The 18,917-nt window shown below is 42.8% G+C and overlaps 1 protein-coding gene across 1 annotated transcript in view; it reads right to left on the minus strand.

Annotated features, from left to right (window-relative positions):
* The window catches only part of LOC146867801 (rap1 GTPase-GDP dissociation stimulator 1-like), a 618,625-nt gene that overhangs the window by 26,383 nt on the left and 573,325 nt on the right, over positions 1 to 18,917 (minus strand). The window contains exons 9-11 of the mRNA XM_085608132.1: positions 9,824 to 9,958; positions 5,817 to 5,942; positions 3,555 to 3,694 (exon numbers count right to left, since the gene is read on the minus strand). Of these exons, the coding sequence (XP_085464258.1) occupies positions 3,555 to 3,694; positions 5,817 to 5,942; positions 9,824 to 9,958 (401 nt within the window). The remainder of the gene's footprint in view (positions 1 to 3,554; positions 3,695 to 5,816; positions 5,943 to 9,823; positions 9,959 to 18,917) is intronic.

Raw genomic sequence — 18,917 nt, forward strand, 5'->3', positions numbered from 1 at the left:
TGATTGGCTCTGTTCCATAGACCTTCAAGACGTGTATTTTCATGTGCCTTTCGCCAAGAAACATTGCAAGTTCTTGAAGCTTGTAGTGGGGCAGAACCATTATCAATACCAGGGCCTTCCATTCTGCCTCAAGTCAGCTCCAAAAACCATCTTGAAGTGCATGGCAGTATTCGCTGCTCATCTCATGAGGCACTGAATCTTTGTCAATCCCTATCTAGACGATTGTTTAATCAAGGCGTCAACTTCACAGGAGACACAACAACATTTCAACTGGACATGTGATGTCCTTTAATGGTTGGGTCTTCACGTCAACCACAAGTCAGTTTCCACCCCGGTTTAGACTCCGTAATACGTAGGGTCCACCATCGACGCATGGCAGGCAAAAGTGTGTCCTTCGGATGAGAGACTTTTATCGATCTGTTGCAAATGTCACTCTCTAATAAAAGCCTCTTATCCCACAGTAAGGTCAGTGTCATCCCTTCTTGGCTTCAGGGCCTCATGTATCCTCCTCACCCCGAATGCACACCTCCACATGCGTATTCTGCAGGAATATCTCAAGGACTAGTGGAACCAAGCAGCAGGCAACTGGGAAGACGAGATCATTCTCCCCCCTCATGTAAAGCAATCTCTGACATGGTGGTGCTCTTCGACCAATCTCCTTCACGGGATGCCTTTCCACCAACAGACTCCCTCTCAAACCATACTGATGGATGCATGGTTACTGTGGGGGGGAGCCCACATGGATCATCTCTGAATTCAAGGCACATGGTTTCCGAAGGAGATGACTTACCACATCAATCTCCTCAAGCTCTGGGAAGTTCACCTTGCACTGAAAGCATTTCACCTGTCATGCAAGACCCAGTCCCTGCTTGTTCAGAGAGACAATACGACCATCATGTATTACCTCAACAAACGGGGGGCCACGGTCCAGACCTTTATCCCATGAAGCCCAAGCAATTTGAAATTAGCTAGTAGCCATGTACCTGCGGATCACGGCAACTCAGCTTGCATGTGTGAAAATGTGCAGGCAGATGCCCTCAGCAGGGTTCTGAAGGAAAATTATGAATGGGTCCTTCACGATGACATTGTGAAGACATCTTCCTGCTGTGGTACTCTCCATACATCAACTTATTCCCCGCTGCAGAAAAAAATATGCCAACACTTTACTTTGCGGTACTTCCAACCAAGGACTCTGGGAAATGCGTTATGGATTGACTGGTTAGGCAAATGTTTTTACGCCTTTCCACCAATCCTTCTGATCCCAGCAGTCCTCCTCAAGCTACCCCACTCGAGGGCCAGACTCATCCTGATAGCCCCAGAGTGGCCACATCAATGGTGGTTCACAGACCTCTTTCATCGGTCACAGCGTCCACATCTCAAGCTGACATGCCGACCAGACCTGCTAACAAAGTTCGGAGGCCAGATGGTTCACCCCAATCTCTTGTCTTTGAATTTATCAGCATAGCTCCTGAGCTAGTGCAATATGGACACTTGAAATTGCCAGAATACTGCATGGAAGTTCTCAAGGAGGCTAAATGGTTGTCAACCTGTTCAGTATATACATTCAAATGGAATAGATTTTTCATTTGGCGTTCCTCCAAGAACGTAGAGCCCACTACTTGCCAGGAAGATATAATTCCTCCCCAAGGTAGTTTCAGACTATTGTGTCAATCAGACTATTTCATTGCCAACTTTCTTTCAGCACCCTTCAACTCCAGGTAAAGGAACTCTTCATTTCCTGAATGTGAGGTGGGTCTTGAAGTTTTCTCTTGGCAAGACTTGTGACATGTATAAATCGGACAAATTTATTTTATACATTACCCCCTGTACAGGTTTAGCCTCTTCCAAACAATCCATCTCATGATGATAGTGTCTTGCATTCTCTTGTGCTATCAAAAAGACAACAAGACCTTATCAGCCAGACCTAAAGCCAACTTTCTACTAGAGGTAAAGCAGCTACTGCCACTTTGATGAAAAACATCACTATAGCGGAGATCTGCAAAGTGGCTAAACGGAGGTCTGTTCACACATTCACCAAGCATTACTGTTTGGATTGGGATGCTCGAGCAGACGCTCAAGTAGGACAAGCCTCCCTCAGAAATGTATTTGCTTATTTCAAGCCCATTGTCATTCTTTTGTTTTCCACCGCTCTTGGTGGGGATGGTCTTGATATTACATTCGAACGCTTGTGACTATCAATGGAGATCCACTATGACAGACGAATGTATTTCTTACCTGTAACTCCAGTTCTCTCGTAGGGTAATCTCCATTGAAGTCATAAGCGACCCATCTGCCTCCCCAGTGGATATAACAGAGGATATTTCTTGTTTCTGCTATCCCTAATTCATTCCTTCAAATAGACCTAAGGCAACTGCCACCTGCTAGGCATGATGTGATGCTGGTGGTCTCTGATTCTTTAAAGGTGCAGACACTGTTTAAAACACACATAATGGCAGCCTATGTGCCTATACTGTCCTGCTATCCTTCAACTCCTTCCTTTAAAAAAAAAGGGTTTGTGAAAGACATTGAAGTTGTTTTATGAAATTTTACAAATTCAGTTGTATTTTAAACCTTTTGCAAGTACAAGCCGCAGTATTTCTCCACTGTAGCCTGTTTTCTAGGCTGCACATAATGTTCTTGTTTAAGTGTTTCTGCAGGCTTTCCTGAAGAAAGGCGAACGTCTACACTAAAGAAGATATTCAATGATGAAGTGCTCTGGGATTCCCGCACGTGGGCAGAACTATTCAAATGCTTATGACTTCAATGGAGATTCCCCTACGAGAGAACTGAAGTTACAGGTAAGAAACTCATCCTTCTTCTGTGATGTCCACTAAAACTAAAAAGGGTTCCAACTAGGAAGCACTCATACTGTTGTAAAGAAATTATATGCAATGTTTTTTATATTTTAGTATTTAATATTTTATTGAAGTACATGGTTTTCCTTTTTTCTCCTCTTTTTATTTTTGTGGTATTATATGCTTGCAGTAAAGAAATGAAAAACAAAGTACTCATAACACCAGCTTGCCAAGGCCAGACCTATTAGCTTTGCTACTTCTAGATTTAAATTTGGTCACTGGGACAAAATAGATTGAATTGTAAACTGTGCCATAGTAAGAGATGGTGTGAGTTTCATAAGATTTACATTTATGAACGATGAGTCACTTTTTCTCACTTTTTTTTGCAAATCAATTAGTTATATCCCTCAAAATAGCTGATTTTCATTCATATTTGTGGGTGAAGTACTTTGGTAAAATATTTATTGATAATATTCATAAGCAGAATACAAATTTAAGTCAACATCTGCCTTTTTTACTCCGCTCATGACACTCACATTTATTAAAATTTGTGAATAAAGTATTGAAAATGTGACCACCTATCTAGAGCTTATGTAATGGAGACAGTCACAAGCTGTATATGAGGTACCTTTTAAGCCCTGGGTGTCCTCAAATTACAAATTTGAATGACCTGAATATTCTCCAAAATGATTGTGAGCATTGTGCCTACAGGCATTGTTGGAGCGGTGTAAATATTTCTAGAAAGCACTTGTCTCTCACCTGGGATTTACTGTGGCGTAAGAGGGATGCCAGTAGACGATTTGCTTCTCCCCGCACACCTGCGTGATCCTTGGCTGCACACCACTGCACAAGCCTACTCAGGAGAATGCGGTCCTGTCCCAGTATCCTCGCTGCATCAGCTTTTTGGTACAAACAGATATTTAAAGAAAATATTACACACTTTTCTTTGATGATGTGTAACCAGGTTGAATCCATATGTGTAGTATCTAGGAGGCAGTTAAGCTTTCTGTGATAATAGGTAGAGCTGCTTCAGTCAAATAACATAGTTGGATGAGTATTTACTGCAAAGATTTATCTTTAGCCTGCATATCACTGTTCTGAAACTCAAAGGGACTGAATTTGACTCTTCCAGTGTCAAAAAAATGAACACCATTGCATTACATCAGTAGTTAACACATTACCAATACAAAATATAATCTGGTCCACAAAAGCCTTCCTGCTGAACCTTAATGCCATATCCCGCCATTGTCATCTCTTTTAGCTTGTATATTTTGTGAGGCTCCTCTTTACTTCAGGGTGAGTGAGTCATCCTTTCAAAGTCCATGGCCATAATCCATATGCACTCAATTGATTTCAATAGGAGAAACCCACATTTTTTCAAGAGGAGGAGGTCAGTGGCAGCAAGAGGGCAGAGCCTGTGACAGTTAGTCTGTAGTCTATCAATACATACATATCATTTTTACAAACTCTAGCCACGTAGAAATTGACATGCTGAAATGGTCTTGTACAACTGTGGTAGCGTAGTGTAGTGATTACAAAGAGAGCACAAAAAAAGTCCAGTTTTCTGTCACTTCAGTTAAGTTAAATCCCCAAATTTTGTTAAACCAATCTCGTTAATGTTTCTGATAGAAAGAAGCACATAAGCCATAGCATCAAGAGAATGTCAAACCTGGTTGCTGTATTCAGAACAAGGTTTGATTTAAACTAGATGCCAAACCCGAATACGTTACTGTGGAGCTCTACCATGCAAACCACCTACAAAGGACATGTCTGAAATTTGACTTTGGAAATGTAAAATGTCCGGCACTGTACTTAAGCATAATGGTGGGGTTAGGTTTTTCTACCTTCTTCACAAATAAATAGCCACAATGGCTTTAATCATGATTCTTAATTTAATTTGTCTCTGTTATTAGCCTTCTTAAATCATTCAAGTAAAATGATCTCTGGTTTAGGGCTAATTCATAATCCAAAGCCTACACTACAATTAATCGTTGTCACAATCAGCTAAGATCAAATACAGCATTGTTGTAAGTCCTGCTTATGAGGCCTCACCTATGGCCTCGAGGAACCCTCACTCTCTACATCAATTCCCACTAATTAGCAGTGAAGCCTTCCTTGAACTCTTAGGCAGGGTTAAATCGGGTTCCCCCACTGACAGCTGTCCACCACACATCCTCAAGGAAGTGTTCACTGCAAATCCCGCTCCGCCCTTCATCTTCTGAATGAATCATTGAAGCAGGGCCGTGTCCCCAGATCCTGTGCCCCCTGTGTGCATGCACCCCAGTTCCTGCAAGGCATTGACTGCACACTCCATGCCAAAACGGGACTCAAAAACGGGTGAGCAATTTGCACGCTCTATTTACAACCTCCCTGTTCTAACATTTGGCCTTATGTTTCTTAGAATTAATCTGTAATATTTAATAGACGTTTTGAAATAAGCCCTTAAATATTTTTTATGAGTTTTTTTCCTTAAAATTAATTTTACTTTTGGTAACTTTAGTTCGGAAATCAAAATGCAGACTACTGGTTTGACTGAAGTGCTAGGAGGGCTAGAGACTTTTGTTTAAAATGCAAAAGGAAAGAGGGAGATACCAAGGCAAAGAAAAATAGCTAATCACCTGAAAAAAATCGAATTTAAACAAACTTGAAATAAAGCAAGTATGGGCTGTTCGTCATCAGGCCCCAAAAAGTGAGAGAGTAAAAACAAACCTACTTTCTCACCTGCTAACCCAAATAAATATGCATTTTTGCAATTTCGATGAAAAAAACATTCATGTAAAGTACAATCATGTATTACAAGTGATATCACATCATAGAACCATTTTGACAAGTGGTCAAGATGGGACTAAAATTGGGGAAACCCAGTAAGAAATAAGAAAGCTTATCCACAAAAGCCTTTCTTTTTACTTCTTTCGCAAGTTAGAATTGTTCAGATATTCAGTCGGATCAGATTTAGAAATCTTTGATTATCATTCAAAGTGTCAAACTTTCATCCGGCCCGTTCTGGCTAATCATACCTACCTTGGCCATCTGTCAACATGCGTAAGGTTCCCAGGAGTTTAAACTGCACTGGAGGCATCTCAGACCTGAGCAGCATCTGGATCCGGTCTGCCACACCCTGCTCCAGCATCCTCACCTTGTTCATGACTGCAGCAGGGAAGATAGAGACACCTTTTACACAGGGAGAACTAACCAAAGGCATGTTGAGCACACAGAGAAAAGATGGAGACAAAGGAAGATTTACCCATAGGGCCATTCAGGTATTGCCTTACGGTCCTGGGCCTCTGAGAGGCCGCGATAGCTGCAGCGACGGCCCGTATAGGGCGTGTTACCGGGGTGGTGACGTGGGGCAGAGGAGGGGCAGGGTGGGGGGTTGCAAAATGCGGCATACCGCTGATTGCAGGTAAGTTACGACAAAAATAAAGAAAACTAATTTTGTTACGCGCGCTGCATCGTATTTGGCGATGCTGCGCGCATCGAAATTCGTTTTTTTTTTTTTTTCGTCGCTGGATAGCTGGTAGGCAAGCTAATCAAGCCTGGTGAAGTTAAGGCTCTCAACCCTGTACCATCTATCAGGAAAAAATGAGGGCCCAGATTTACCAAAATTTTGTGTTGGGTTTGCATCCTTTTTTGATACATCCAGATACAAAATCTATTTTGGTTTTTACAAAGCCACACAAATCCTGATTTGCATGGCTTTATGAGGCTTTGTAAAAAAAAAAAAAAATGCAGCGCATACTGCTGCCTTGCGTTACCTTGCTTAGGTAGGCTTTAAATGGGTGGTGCATGGGTGTGCCTGTGTATCTATCCATGTATTTTCACACAAACCCATATGTAAAAAGACATAAACATGGGTTTGCGTTAAAATGGAGCGCGTGTCTGAAGCTGGTGTACTAAGGAGATATATCTTCATTTCTTCCGTGTTTTTCCTCTTTGGATGTATGCTGCATTCTGCAGCACCCATCCAAAATGGAAATAGCCTGAAGGGTAGTTTTTGTGCAGGAAGGTATTGCTTCCTGCACAAAACTACCCTGCAGACACCCTTGTGTCATGATGCAAGGGTGCGTATGTTGGAGCAAGGAGTTCACAGGTACACCAGTGCTAGGAGAGAGCAGAACTGGGCTGCTCCTTTGAAAATAAGAAACTTCGCTTGCTGCGCTGCGTTGTGTGAAATGTTAGTAAATATGCTCCTGTTGTACAGTTCTGTATATGTTTGACAAGACCCAAAATTCACATAGCTTGTAAAATAACCTTGAGCAAAACTGCGGTTTGGGGAATTTATCATCCACAAAACAGATCCCAAAAGAAATGACCGGAATTTGAAATTTTGTGAACTTTTTGTCATTTTGTTGAGGTTTGTGAAGCTCACGAACAAATATGAAATAATAAAATGTTAAACAAAAAGCCCCAAAACAACGGAATGCCGAAATTATGCAGAATTTCGAGAGATGGAACAGCTACGGAACAACCGAGCTGAATCCATTCCATACACACGTTATTTCAGGAGACTTTTTTTGCACTTTTTAAGTTTTGCAGAATGTTTCGCCCAAAACTATTCTAAAGCTTAATGGGAAGAACTTTGTGTATTAAATTTGCTCCAAATTCAGTGCTAGGGAACAAATGTCAAACAGAAGGAGCAAAAGATACTGTAGCCTGGTAAACACGTTTAGAAAATACAGAAACGAGAAGAAAATTAATATTAAACCGTATTCAGGTAAAAGACTCAAACAGAAACCAAAAAAATATATTTCTCGTGAAGGTATTTGCACTCGAGATTCGGTAGCCTAACGAACACTCCTATATTGTCAAAACTCTTAAAATATACAGAAACATAAAGAAAATTACTTTAAAAATTAATATGCAGAAAACACAAACATAAAAGAAAAACAAATCAAAAACGGTGTGGGGCATTGGGGGAAGCTCCCTCTACGACCTTTTAGATGTTCTGTCTTGAACACAATCACTACGAAGGCCCGGATAGATGAATTAAAAGTCAGAGCTTGTGACCTCTGAGAGCTCATTTTGCACACGGGCGCCATACTTCAAAGGTTGTACTCCAAAGTGTTTTGAGTGAAAGTTTAATAAAACCAGCTTGTGCAACCATCGCGGTTGTGTCAATCAAGGCACCTGGGTTCGTATTACAGAAAGTGCCCCGGGGGCGCAATGGGTGTTTGTGCCCACTCTGCGGACCCTGGGGCACTTTGGTATTACAGAAGGGGCTTTAGACACTTGTGCGGCCCCTTCTGTAATACCAATAATGCTGACGAACATAAAGCGCCAACGATTTCTGCAGGGGGAGTTCCCACATTTGCATGGGGGCGTGCCCCATGCAAATGAAGGAATCCCTTTGCATCTGTGCTGTATCACAGACGCGTGCAAAGAGGCAAAGCAGTACGCCTCCTAAACGGGGGCACACTGTCTGTGTGGCCCCTGATGGCAGCCCTCTGGTGGGGGGAAAGGTAAGAGGGTCCCATGGACCCCCCCAGACATCCCCTTCAAAAATGTAGGCGGGTTGCTGCATGCACTGTGAAAACACGAAACGGCTGTAAAGCAGCCTTTCCGTTTTTCACCTGAATGTGCTAGCACGAGTTTGCCGGGTGCACCCTTTTAAAGGTGTGCCCGGTGCAAACAATGAAATGCCCATATTGTGCAACATGGGCCCTGTTGGCTCAACTTCAGAGGACCTACAACACCACCGGCATAGCCACAACATGAACAAATGTTTGAAAAGTGAGCAGGTCTGGCATTGGTTGGAGCTTCTTGGTTTCTCAGTGCCTGTTTCCTTGTGCCACAGTTTCTGTAAAACTTTATTGCTATGGGACCTCCTGGATCAACATAAAAAATACATTGTTTACTAGCAAACCAATATTTCTGGTTTCAAAAAGCACCCATTACCACTGTAGTCCCTGACACTGAAGGGTACTGCTGTACAGATGTGTCCCTTCTGAAAAAGAAGACTGCTGTCACTCACAGTGAAGTCAGCTAGTGGGAGAGGTTCAATCCAATGCCCCATGCTTCATGCTGCAGTGGGCGCAATTAAAATGTGAATGACACAACAACAGACCAATAAATGAAGAGGGCATGCTGAAAGCTCCATTGTGAATATTACTAAAATTAGAAAGTCTTGTCCAACGCCAGACCTAACAAATGAGTGGCATTGTGAAGTGACCAAGTTTGGAGCAGAAAGAAAACCGAGGCATAGTTGGAGTTCTCTTACACACACTTAAGAGCAGTCTCGGCTCCTCCGCTATGGCAGAGGAGCGTCGCTCCATTGCTTTCTGGCAGTGCGAGAAGCAAAAACATAGAAAGGTAATAACTTTTAGTTAGTACCATTTTATGTTTCCTTCCTTTGCTGGCAGGCGGGGCTGCTTTGCATACGGAGCAGTGCAGGGGAGGAGTGGTTTGCCCACTCCTGAGTGCGCAGTGACTGTTTGGTCGGCCCTCTCGGTTCGCAAAAACCAGTCATGCACACTTTCCCCTTCTCCATGTAGGCTTCATTACAGCATGCATGGAGAACATGCCCACCTTTCCAGCCCCTGGCTGAGCGCCATGTCACGGCGCTCAGACCAATCACAACGCTGCATTGCAGCATTGTGATTGGCTTAGGGGAGTGAGCCTGGCTGCCTGCTTCCTGTTCCTGTTGGAGGCAGGAGAGCAGGAGCTGAGAAGATGCGGGACCTGGACTCCAGGTACTTTTTTTTGGTTTTATTATTATGATCCCCCCGCACTTGTCCCCCTACCTTTGAACTATGCTGGCCACAACTGTTTAAGAGGCCTCTTGCTGCCATCAGTCGGAAAGGCCAAACAAGCTGTGAAGCTGGAGGCAAGTCCATTGAAAGGAATACATAGCACAAGTGCCTTAAGAACTGCCCTCTAGCATTTGCTTGACGTTCATTGGTCAAGGGTGCATGTCCTGGTACAGCTCGGTACCGCAGAGCACTCAGCGCAGCATGCCGTACTGTTATTTTGTGCACTAAGAACCACCCTCTAGCCTTTGCTTAACGTTCATTGATTCGGGGTGCACGTACCTGGGATGGCGAGGTTCCGCAGTGCACTCAGCGCAGCATGCTGTACCGAGACGTCTCCGTTTTCCACGTGCTGCTCCAGCAAGTCCAGGAGCTGATTCACCACACCAAGCTCCACCATCCGGCCGCAGTTGCTGTCTGCAGAAAGGGATCAGAAAATCAGAATGGAGGACACTCGGTCCTATCAACCCATGCCTTCACAGTCTTGAGGGAAAGTTTCCTCCAGCGCTGTGCGTTGAGTGCCAGGGTCAAGAAAGATAATAACCAACATCAAACACTGTCCATCAATGCAGTGACATAAACCCTGATCAAAGCAAGGAAAATGCTACCGCACACCTGGTTAGGTAGCATTTGGGGGACAGTGGGCCTATGATGCCACTGGGACTTGGCCCCACCCACCTGCTGTATCAATGAAAGGTACGCACCTGCAACAGCGCTAGAAAGATATAGGGTAGTAAAAGTGTGAGAATTCACAGTAGGGTGGTGTCTTTGAAAGGTACAAGTGCCAGTGCAGTCACTTGAGGACCCACCTGATTTGTGACTGACTAGTTCCTTCTTGAGCCTGGGGCCTACCAATAAATCTCTGACTACCCAATATATCTGTCATCTTTGTCTAAGACTATACAGATGGTTAGAGGCACTCCAATCAAGCGGAATAAATTAAATACAATGTACATTCAGAAATATAATACATAAAAAGGAAACCAAAATAAACAATCCCCATGTGAAAAGGCATGCATCACCACTTACGCCTGCTTCAAGCAGGTGTAAGGATTTGACGCAGTGAGGCCGTAGAAGTGTCACAGTGAAATCTCAAAGATTTTATTGCGACACTTGTACGAGCCTTTTCTGCACAGAAACGCCCACACTGCATACATTATACCTGTCGCAGGTATTATATAGCACATGGGTTTACAAAGTGACACATCTGTCTAGATGTGTCACTTTGTAAATATGGCGCAGTGTGGCTCCTTTTGTATGCCGCTGCAGCGTCACAAAAAGTCACACAACTGTGGCGTAAGGCCCTCATATATAAGGCCCTACGTGTTTTGAACAGTCCCCTTCAGCCACTGGCTTTCATGTGGTTCATGCTTTTCCACTACTTGAATGGGCTGTCCATCAAGTCCATGGTATTTCATTTTTTGGGAGGGAATATCAAGCAATTCTTTTATTAGAGTGGCATCAAAATCTCCTTCTGTTAGACTGAAGATGTGATATGATGTGTAGCTTATAAATTTTGAAAACTCTTAAACCAAAGCCACTCATTGTTCTTTGATGTATTTACTTAGCAGACACAACATAACACAAGTCATCCTAACATAACACAGCACAACATGACACACAATACCACATAGCATAGTATGACACAGCATAATAGCATTCTGTAACAACATAGCATAGCAAACCATAACACAACATAACACAAAATACAGTTGTGCAAAGCATGACGGAAAATAGCACAACCTAAAATAACACAGCAAGACACAACATAACTCAGCACACTAAAGCATAATATATCATAGGACAGAATAGCATGTAGGATAGTCTTAACTCAGCAATGCATAGCACTATATGGATTGTGTAAATGTAACAAATAATTGAATAGAATTGAATATAATAGTATAGAAAAGTAGAACATAACAAATGTAGAGTGTAAGGTAGGATGACTTATTTGACTAATAGCTTCTTAGCAAATAGCTGTGCATCACCTGAAAGGCAAGTATTTGAATCACTGAGTGTTTGTGCATATATGTTTGCTTCCAAGATTGAGAGAGCAAGAACCAGTGAATTGGGTAAATAACTTATTATCCGTGTCTAGCGACATGGCCAGTAGTGCCCGGATACTCTCACAGGTGACAAGCAGTGCTCTACAAATCCACCTTCCATTACATTACATTTTGCCATTTCCCTCCAATCCTACTGGGTCAGCAATGCTGAGAGCGGCAATTTAAACACATGCTGGTGGCTCTTTAGTTGTTTAGCCACATAAGTAACCTAAAAACATCTGTGTTTTTTGTTAAGTGTTGCAACTTTGGCTAACCACTGTGAGGTAAGTGTTTAGATGGAGCTGGGTGAGGGAGACTGTACAATGTCAAATAGCAGGGAGGCACATAAGAGAACAAAGGGGCATATCTACAATGACGGCGATAAATAAACGCAAAGCGCGCTTAGCGCTTTGTTATTTATCGCCGTCTATCTCTGGAATTTCTCGCCCTGGTAACGCGTTATTAACAACGCGTTACTCCAGGGCGATAAAAATTCCAGAGATAGCAGGGAAATCGCCATTTTGCAGGGAACATCGCTGGTTTTCCAGCGATGTTCCCTGCAAAACGGCGATAACCTTGCTGATACGACCCACAGGGTTGTATCAGCATAATCCACCCCCTATGTTAGGGATTGCTAAGTCAGGATTTTAGCAGACGTTAGATTTTGGCGAAAACGGCAGTTTTTGCCAAAATCTAATGTCTGCTAAAATCATGTGGGCTGCCTTGTAAATATCGTGATGTGAACACCTCCTCAGTATTTATTCACGCTCAATGCGCCTCACTCCGTCACTCGGCTCACCGTAACCTAAGGACCTGGCTGGATCCCGGTAAGCGCAATTCACTACCTTTTCTTTTCTTGTTCCGCGTTCACGCACCAGCACCGTGCTCATACTGTGCCTTTTCCCCTAGTGCATTGTCACGCCGCCTCTACAACTCGAAGCATCGTTTGGACCATTTACTTTTGGATAACCCATCCTTCTATCTAGGTAAATATTGCTCCCCTTAGCCTGCTCTGTTCACCACACCTCACTACTCACTTAACGCGCCAATTTCTCCGTTTTAGTGTACCTTGACTTCACCTGGCGAACATTGTTGCCCTTGGCTCCGGCCGGATCGTGCATTCGCCTTCTAGCTCACACTAGGTAATTATTTATCCTTCCGCCGATGTTCACCATTACACTCACCATCCACTCTCCTAATACGGTACCTCTTCCTCCCCAGTGAACCTTCACTGCACCTGATTACCGTTGTTGCCCTCGTCACTTGACGGCTCGAGTATTCTCTCGATTCCAGGTGAGACCATTGCTCACTGTAGTTACGTGCTCTTCACATCCACCCCTCAAACACTCCGCTCGTTATCCTTCCACTCCGTGACTGGTTGCTTCACAGCGTCATCACTAACACCGTGTAAGGGTTCCTCCTCCACCGCCTGATGCTGCCCTTCCACCTAGCCTGGTTGCCTCCGTTCATAGTTCCTCAACACGCACCTCGTCCCCTTTTAGTACACGACAACTGCAGACGCATGTCCTCACATCACGCGGTCCCTTTCCGCTCCTATTCTTCATTAGTTAGCAAGCCACCGTTATCTCTCTTGTTACTCATCACTTATACGGCTTATTTGCGCCTGCCACTTATCCGTTAGTACTTGACTCTTGTATCCAACGCATGCCTACACACCCGCATGCATTCTCAGTACTACACCTGCATCCTCTGCGCGATTTAATCTTGTTCAACAGGCCATGAGTGGACCGCCCTAAATCTTCTCTTTCATTTTTTCCTCAATTTTTTCCCCTCTCTATATCACCCCTGGTTGTTTCCCCACAGGCAATTTCGTTTACAATCAGGCATGTACACATTAATGTCCTGATGATGATCCTGGTACTCCTCTGACAGGAACGAAACGTCGTCGACCCCTTCTAAAATAGCATGCACGTTAGTCCATTGTGTTAAAAAAGTGCATTAGCTGTTTTGAAAAAAGCTTACAACATTGGATAATGTAAAAAGCTCCTTTTGTCTTGCCTGAAATGCCTTTGTTTGTTTTGTAATGTTATTGTCCTAATCGGATACAGGACTGTGTCCCACAAGTACTTTGTTCCTATATGTGTGCATAAAAATTTTTTTTATTGCAAAATTAAATCGGTTGTCCGGCTGGACTTCCAGAATATAGTATCGATTCTGAACTATATTTATCTAATCATTATCCTAATTATTTGAGGATCACTGTTGTTTGTACTCCACAGGGTCGTATCAGCATAATCCACCCCAATGTTAGGGATAGGTAAGTCTGCTTTTTAGTAGACGTTAGTTTTTGGAGAAAACAGCGGTTTTCTCCAAAAACTAACTTGTGCTAAAATGCTGGAGCAGCCTTGTAAATATCGCGATGTGAACATCAGCGATATTTACAAGGTTGTCCTGCCCAGTGACGCCCACTTTGCATCTCATTAGAGATGCAAAGGGAGGCGTTGGGTAAAAGGGTGCTAACATGGTCTAATGCATGTTAGCACCCTCTTGTTAATAGGGCGATAGTTTTATCTCCGCTTTTTTGGCTTTAAAATCCAAAAAAGCGGAGATAAAGCCCTTGTAAATATGCCCCAAAATGATAATTAGACCGGAGTGCTGAAATACAGGGAACCATTTATTCCCAAAAGAATATTTCTCTATTTTTATGTATACTCCAATATATTATGTACATTATTAAAATAATTAAAAGTACTTTTATGTTTCCCCAACTTTACTGCAGCTCTAACATTTAATAGAAATAGAAATATGAATTGCAAGCCCGGCCTATAGACTTTGACAATGTTTGCATAAGAGATGATTTATATGCCTGTCAGCTAGCTCTCAAATATGTTCACCAATCACGAAATCAGTAATACTTATTGAGGCATAAAGGTGTGAGATATATTGGTATCTTCAGGTTTTTACGGTCTATATTTTTGCTTGCTTCATGGAAGCTATAAATTGGGTGTTCTTCAGTAAAATATGCAGTTTTAAACGCTCAGCCAAGCTGCAACTAAAGGTATAGATATAGACTAACGCAAGAATTTAAGTTTAACCAATATCTCTGACATTTAAAAGTTGTAAAGTGGAGTATTTCGTTGTCCATACCAAAGTCTGAAGGTATCAAGGAGCTTGTTTGCATCACCAATAGTTCATTTAAGGTTCTGTATCTAGGAATGAGTAGGTCAAGTGTGTCTTGAATTGCTTTAAATCTGTTACCTTTTCTTGTAGGAAGGGGTTTAACTTGCCAACTACTCCCCCCATTAAGAAGTCTAGTATGCCACATAGGTTTTAAAGAGGTGAACATAAATTCGTCCAACACCAAGTTTCCACAAAGTAATTAGAAGCATCCAGTCCACAGTAGGAAATACATTCAAGTTTGATTATATTTAATTTAGTTACATGGTAAAGTTTTCTGACCTATTCCACCCCTCAGGACAGATTCTTGTTGCAAAAATATGAAGCATTCCAGTAGACAAGATACATTGTGTAGACTATGGAAAGGTGCTGAGGAAAAACCTGACCATTATTTATGTCTTTGTCCTGCATTTTATACTAACAGAGAGAAAAATTTCTGCAATCTATGTTTAATGATGAGAGGAATAGAAATATTAGAAAGCTGTGTTCTGGTGAAGGGCTTTGAATGATGGGTCTCTGATAGAGGATCGCTTTATGCAGATGACTTGCTGGGGCTTCTCCGTGAGCTGCAGAAGTCGAGTTCTAGAGTCCTCCAAATTTTGTTGATCATCTTTGTTTTCCTGGTTTGGATGAACCCTGCCAAGTTGGTGGTGTATCCTACAGATCTGCTGTGGACATTGGGGCTGCAGATATCCACCGAGGGGTTTAAATATCTGAGATTGCCTTTTGCACGTGTGGAGGTTAAGTGTGGGAATATATCATTCTCAATGGCAAAATTAAATAGAGACCTACCCTTTTGGTCATGCCTCACCTGGTCAATCATGGATAAAGCCGCCATCTTTAAAATGGCATCCTGTCGCTGATCAGAAATATTTGTCTGGAACAGTAAAGCAGCATGAATAGCAATGGTAAAGTATAGTACATCACCGTTTGACAGTGGCGTAGGGGCTGAAGATGTCCAGGCATACTACCTGATAGCATGGCTAGGCAACAGAAAAAATATCGAGTTAGAAATGTCGACTTACACAGACAAAATATAGAGTTAGAAATGTCGACTTACACAAATATCGAGTTAGAAATATTGTGACGCAGAAATATCAACAGCAAGAATATTGTTGTCAAATATATAGATTTTAAGGTAAGAAATATCATTTGAAAAATATAGAAGTCATGTTGGGTGTTCTGATCGGGTTCCTTGCACGGAACCTGGAATGTAGGTTCCGTGCAGGGAACGCGGAACGGACTGGGATGACAGTTGCTGCCGGGAGGTCTGCGCTACTGGACGTGAATAAAGGAGTCTTACCAGATTGAAGTGTCGTCCTCCTTTTCACTGGCGACGGGCTGGTCCAGTGGTCAGCCTCCCTTCCTGCGTGTTCCGTGGCTTCGCTGATTTCCTGCTTCCAGCGATGTCCTTGACTTCGGTGATTCTTCGCTTCAAGCGCTCCTCTTGGTGATGTGGGCGGAGTGAGCTTCACCGTATTTGACTGTCGAGGGATTTGGAGCTCCTCCTGTTGCCCGTTCTCTCCAGCGATCCTCGTATGGTGAGATTTTTGTTTCCCTTCTGGGATTTAGCTTGTTTTCTTCGACGCGTGTATCGACGCGCGGCGCCAACGCGAGCGCAGCGTCAGCGCGAGCGTCTCTGCGAGGACATCTCCGTTGCTATTGTTTACCGTTGCCCTAGCAACCTTTGCCTGTTTCAACGCGCATGCCTCAATTGAAGATCACACCAAGACCGTGTTTGAGATGCAACAACAGTGATATTTAGAATGGTTTTTCTGCATTTTTAAGCGCAGCTACAAGATATAATTAAGTGAATTGGGGTATTGTGAAGTGACACCTGTTACAGTGGTCATTTTAAACAGTGGTTATTTTAAAGTGGCAGCAACTCACCCACGCAAAGTAACCAATGGATAACGTTGTGGCTCCACCTCCATTCTTACAGTCACCTGGTCCTCCTCCTATGCTATGGCAACCATGGAAAGACACTTTTGAAGCATATTTAGAGGCAATTGATGGTGATACTTTTTCTTCTAAAAAGAAAAAAGCTTTATTGATGTACAATATAGGTGCTGAGGCCAGGACGATCTTGAAAACTTTACCTCTGGAATCAGTTTGGATGTGTACCAGTGCAGGTGATGATGGCGATTCTCTAGTTGTTGATGACTATGCCTCATTAATAAAAACTCTTGATAAAAGATTTAATCCCAAGCGCAATGTAGTTCTTGAGCGGCATACATTTTTGCAGCGTGCGCAGATGCCTGGTGAATCCATTGATGACTTTGTTGCTGCTCTCAGAATTTTGGCCGTCAAGTGCAACTATAGGGAATTTCGCAATGAAATAATTCGTGATCAGTTGATTGAATGTACATGTGATAAGAAAATTCAACAAAAATTGCTATCCTCTGATGATCCTGATTTAGAGACTGCTCTCATTTTAGCGAAGAGTGTTGAACATTCTCAACTCTGTATGAAGGAGTTAAACACTTCTACTGTCACTTCCAATACCACATCTCTGTCTGAAGTCAAACTAGTCACTACGAAAGCTTCTACCAAACCAACGAAGGGCATCAACACCAACGTTTCCCGCGCACCATCGGTATCTAATGGCCCGAATACGAAAGCTGAAGGTCAACATCCTCTATGTTATCGTTGTGGCAGTGCCTCTCATCTGGGAAATTTCAAGTTTTGTTATGCTATAAATCAGACTTGTTTCAAATGTGGAAAGAAGGGACATTTAGCACGCATGTGCAAAGCAACTCTACCTCACAAGGTACCTCCTCATACTGTAAGGGCCATAGAAGAGGACTGTGAAGATGATGGAAACTATGAATTACTAATGCTATCTTCGTCATCTATAGAAGAGGGGTGGTGGAAATAGCTTCTATTGGAGAGGGTCAAAGAAGGAAAAACCCTGTGTGCATCATAAGTGTGAATGGGAAGGGCATTGAATTTCTTGCCGATTCTGGTTCCCCTTTTACCCTTATTAATGTCAAGGATTTTAAAAGTTTGGGTGACATCCCTGTAGCTCACTCCTGCATAAAGATTTTTGCATATGGTGGCAAACGCGTGGAAGTGTTGGACAAATTCAAGGGGAACTTAAATTTCAAGGGGGATGGCATTTTAGGTACAATATTCATTGTGGAAGAAGGTGCCAATTTACTAGGATGGCATGAACAAGGTGAGTCGGGAATCATCCTCGATCCCAATCATGCTGACATGGTTTTATCCAAACGGGAAGCTAAACAATACTATGCCAGTCTCCCTGATTTTGACGTTACTCCTGTGCGCACGATTACGACTGATGTGCATGTTGAGAATGATTGGATCAAAAACTACCCTGAAGTTTTTAATGGGAAGTTAGGCAAACTTAAAGGATTTCAGCACCGTATTATTCTTAAAGAAGGTGCTAAGGCAGTAACGCACAAAGTGCGCAAGGTACCGCTTAGCATGCGTGGTGAGTTGAGACAAGAGTTGGAACGGTTATGTGCTACAGGGGTGATTGAACCCTTAGAAGGGTCTGAGTGGTTGTCACCTATTGTTTTAGCACGCAAAGCTGATAAGTCCCTTAGGATGTGTGTGGACTTGCGCGATTTGAATGCTTGCATATGGGTGGATTGTCAACCTTTACCGAACATAAATGAGATGTTGTCAACTTTAGAAGGTGCCAAGTATTTTTCTTCTCTAGACATATCTTCTGCATACCATCAAATTGAACTGTGCAAAGACTCGAGACATCTCACGTCTTTCGTAACTCCTGATGGTGCATTTCGCTATTTGCGTATGCCGTTTGGTCTGGCATCAGCTTCCGCAGTGTTCCAACGCCTCATGGGTAATCTGTTCAAGAACACTGCGGGAGTTGTGTTCTTTCAAGATGACATTCTTGTTCACGGAAAGACTATACAGGAGCACAATGCTAAAGTCAAGCACGTTCTAGAAATTATTAGGTCTAGTGGGTTAACATTAAGGAAAGACAAATGCAAGTTTCTTCAAGAAGGGGTAGATTATCTTGGTCACCACATTTCGGTTAGAGGCGTTGAACCTAAGATGAAACTACTAGATGCCATTCAGAAGGCACCCAAACCCAAAAACAGGGATCAACTACGTTCCTTTCTGGGGCTAGTCGAATATTACGCAAAATTTGTTGCTAACTTTTCCGATAGAACTGTATGTCTGCGTAATCTTCTTAAGAAAAA

This window comes from Triturus cristatus, chromosome 1_2 (assembly GCF_964204655.1).
Source record: "Triturus cristatus chromosome 1_2, aTriCri1.1, whole genome shotgun sequence".
Taxonomy (NCBI): domain Eukaryota; kingdom Metazoa; phylum Chordata; class Amphibia; order Caudata; family Salamandridae; genus Triturus; species Triturus cristatus.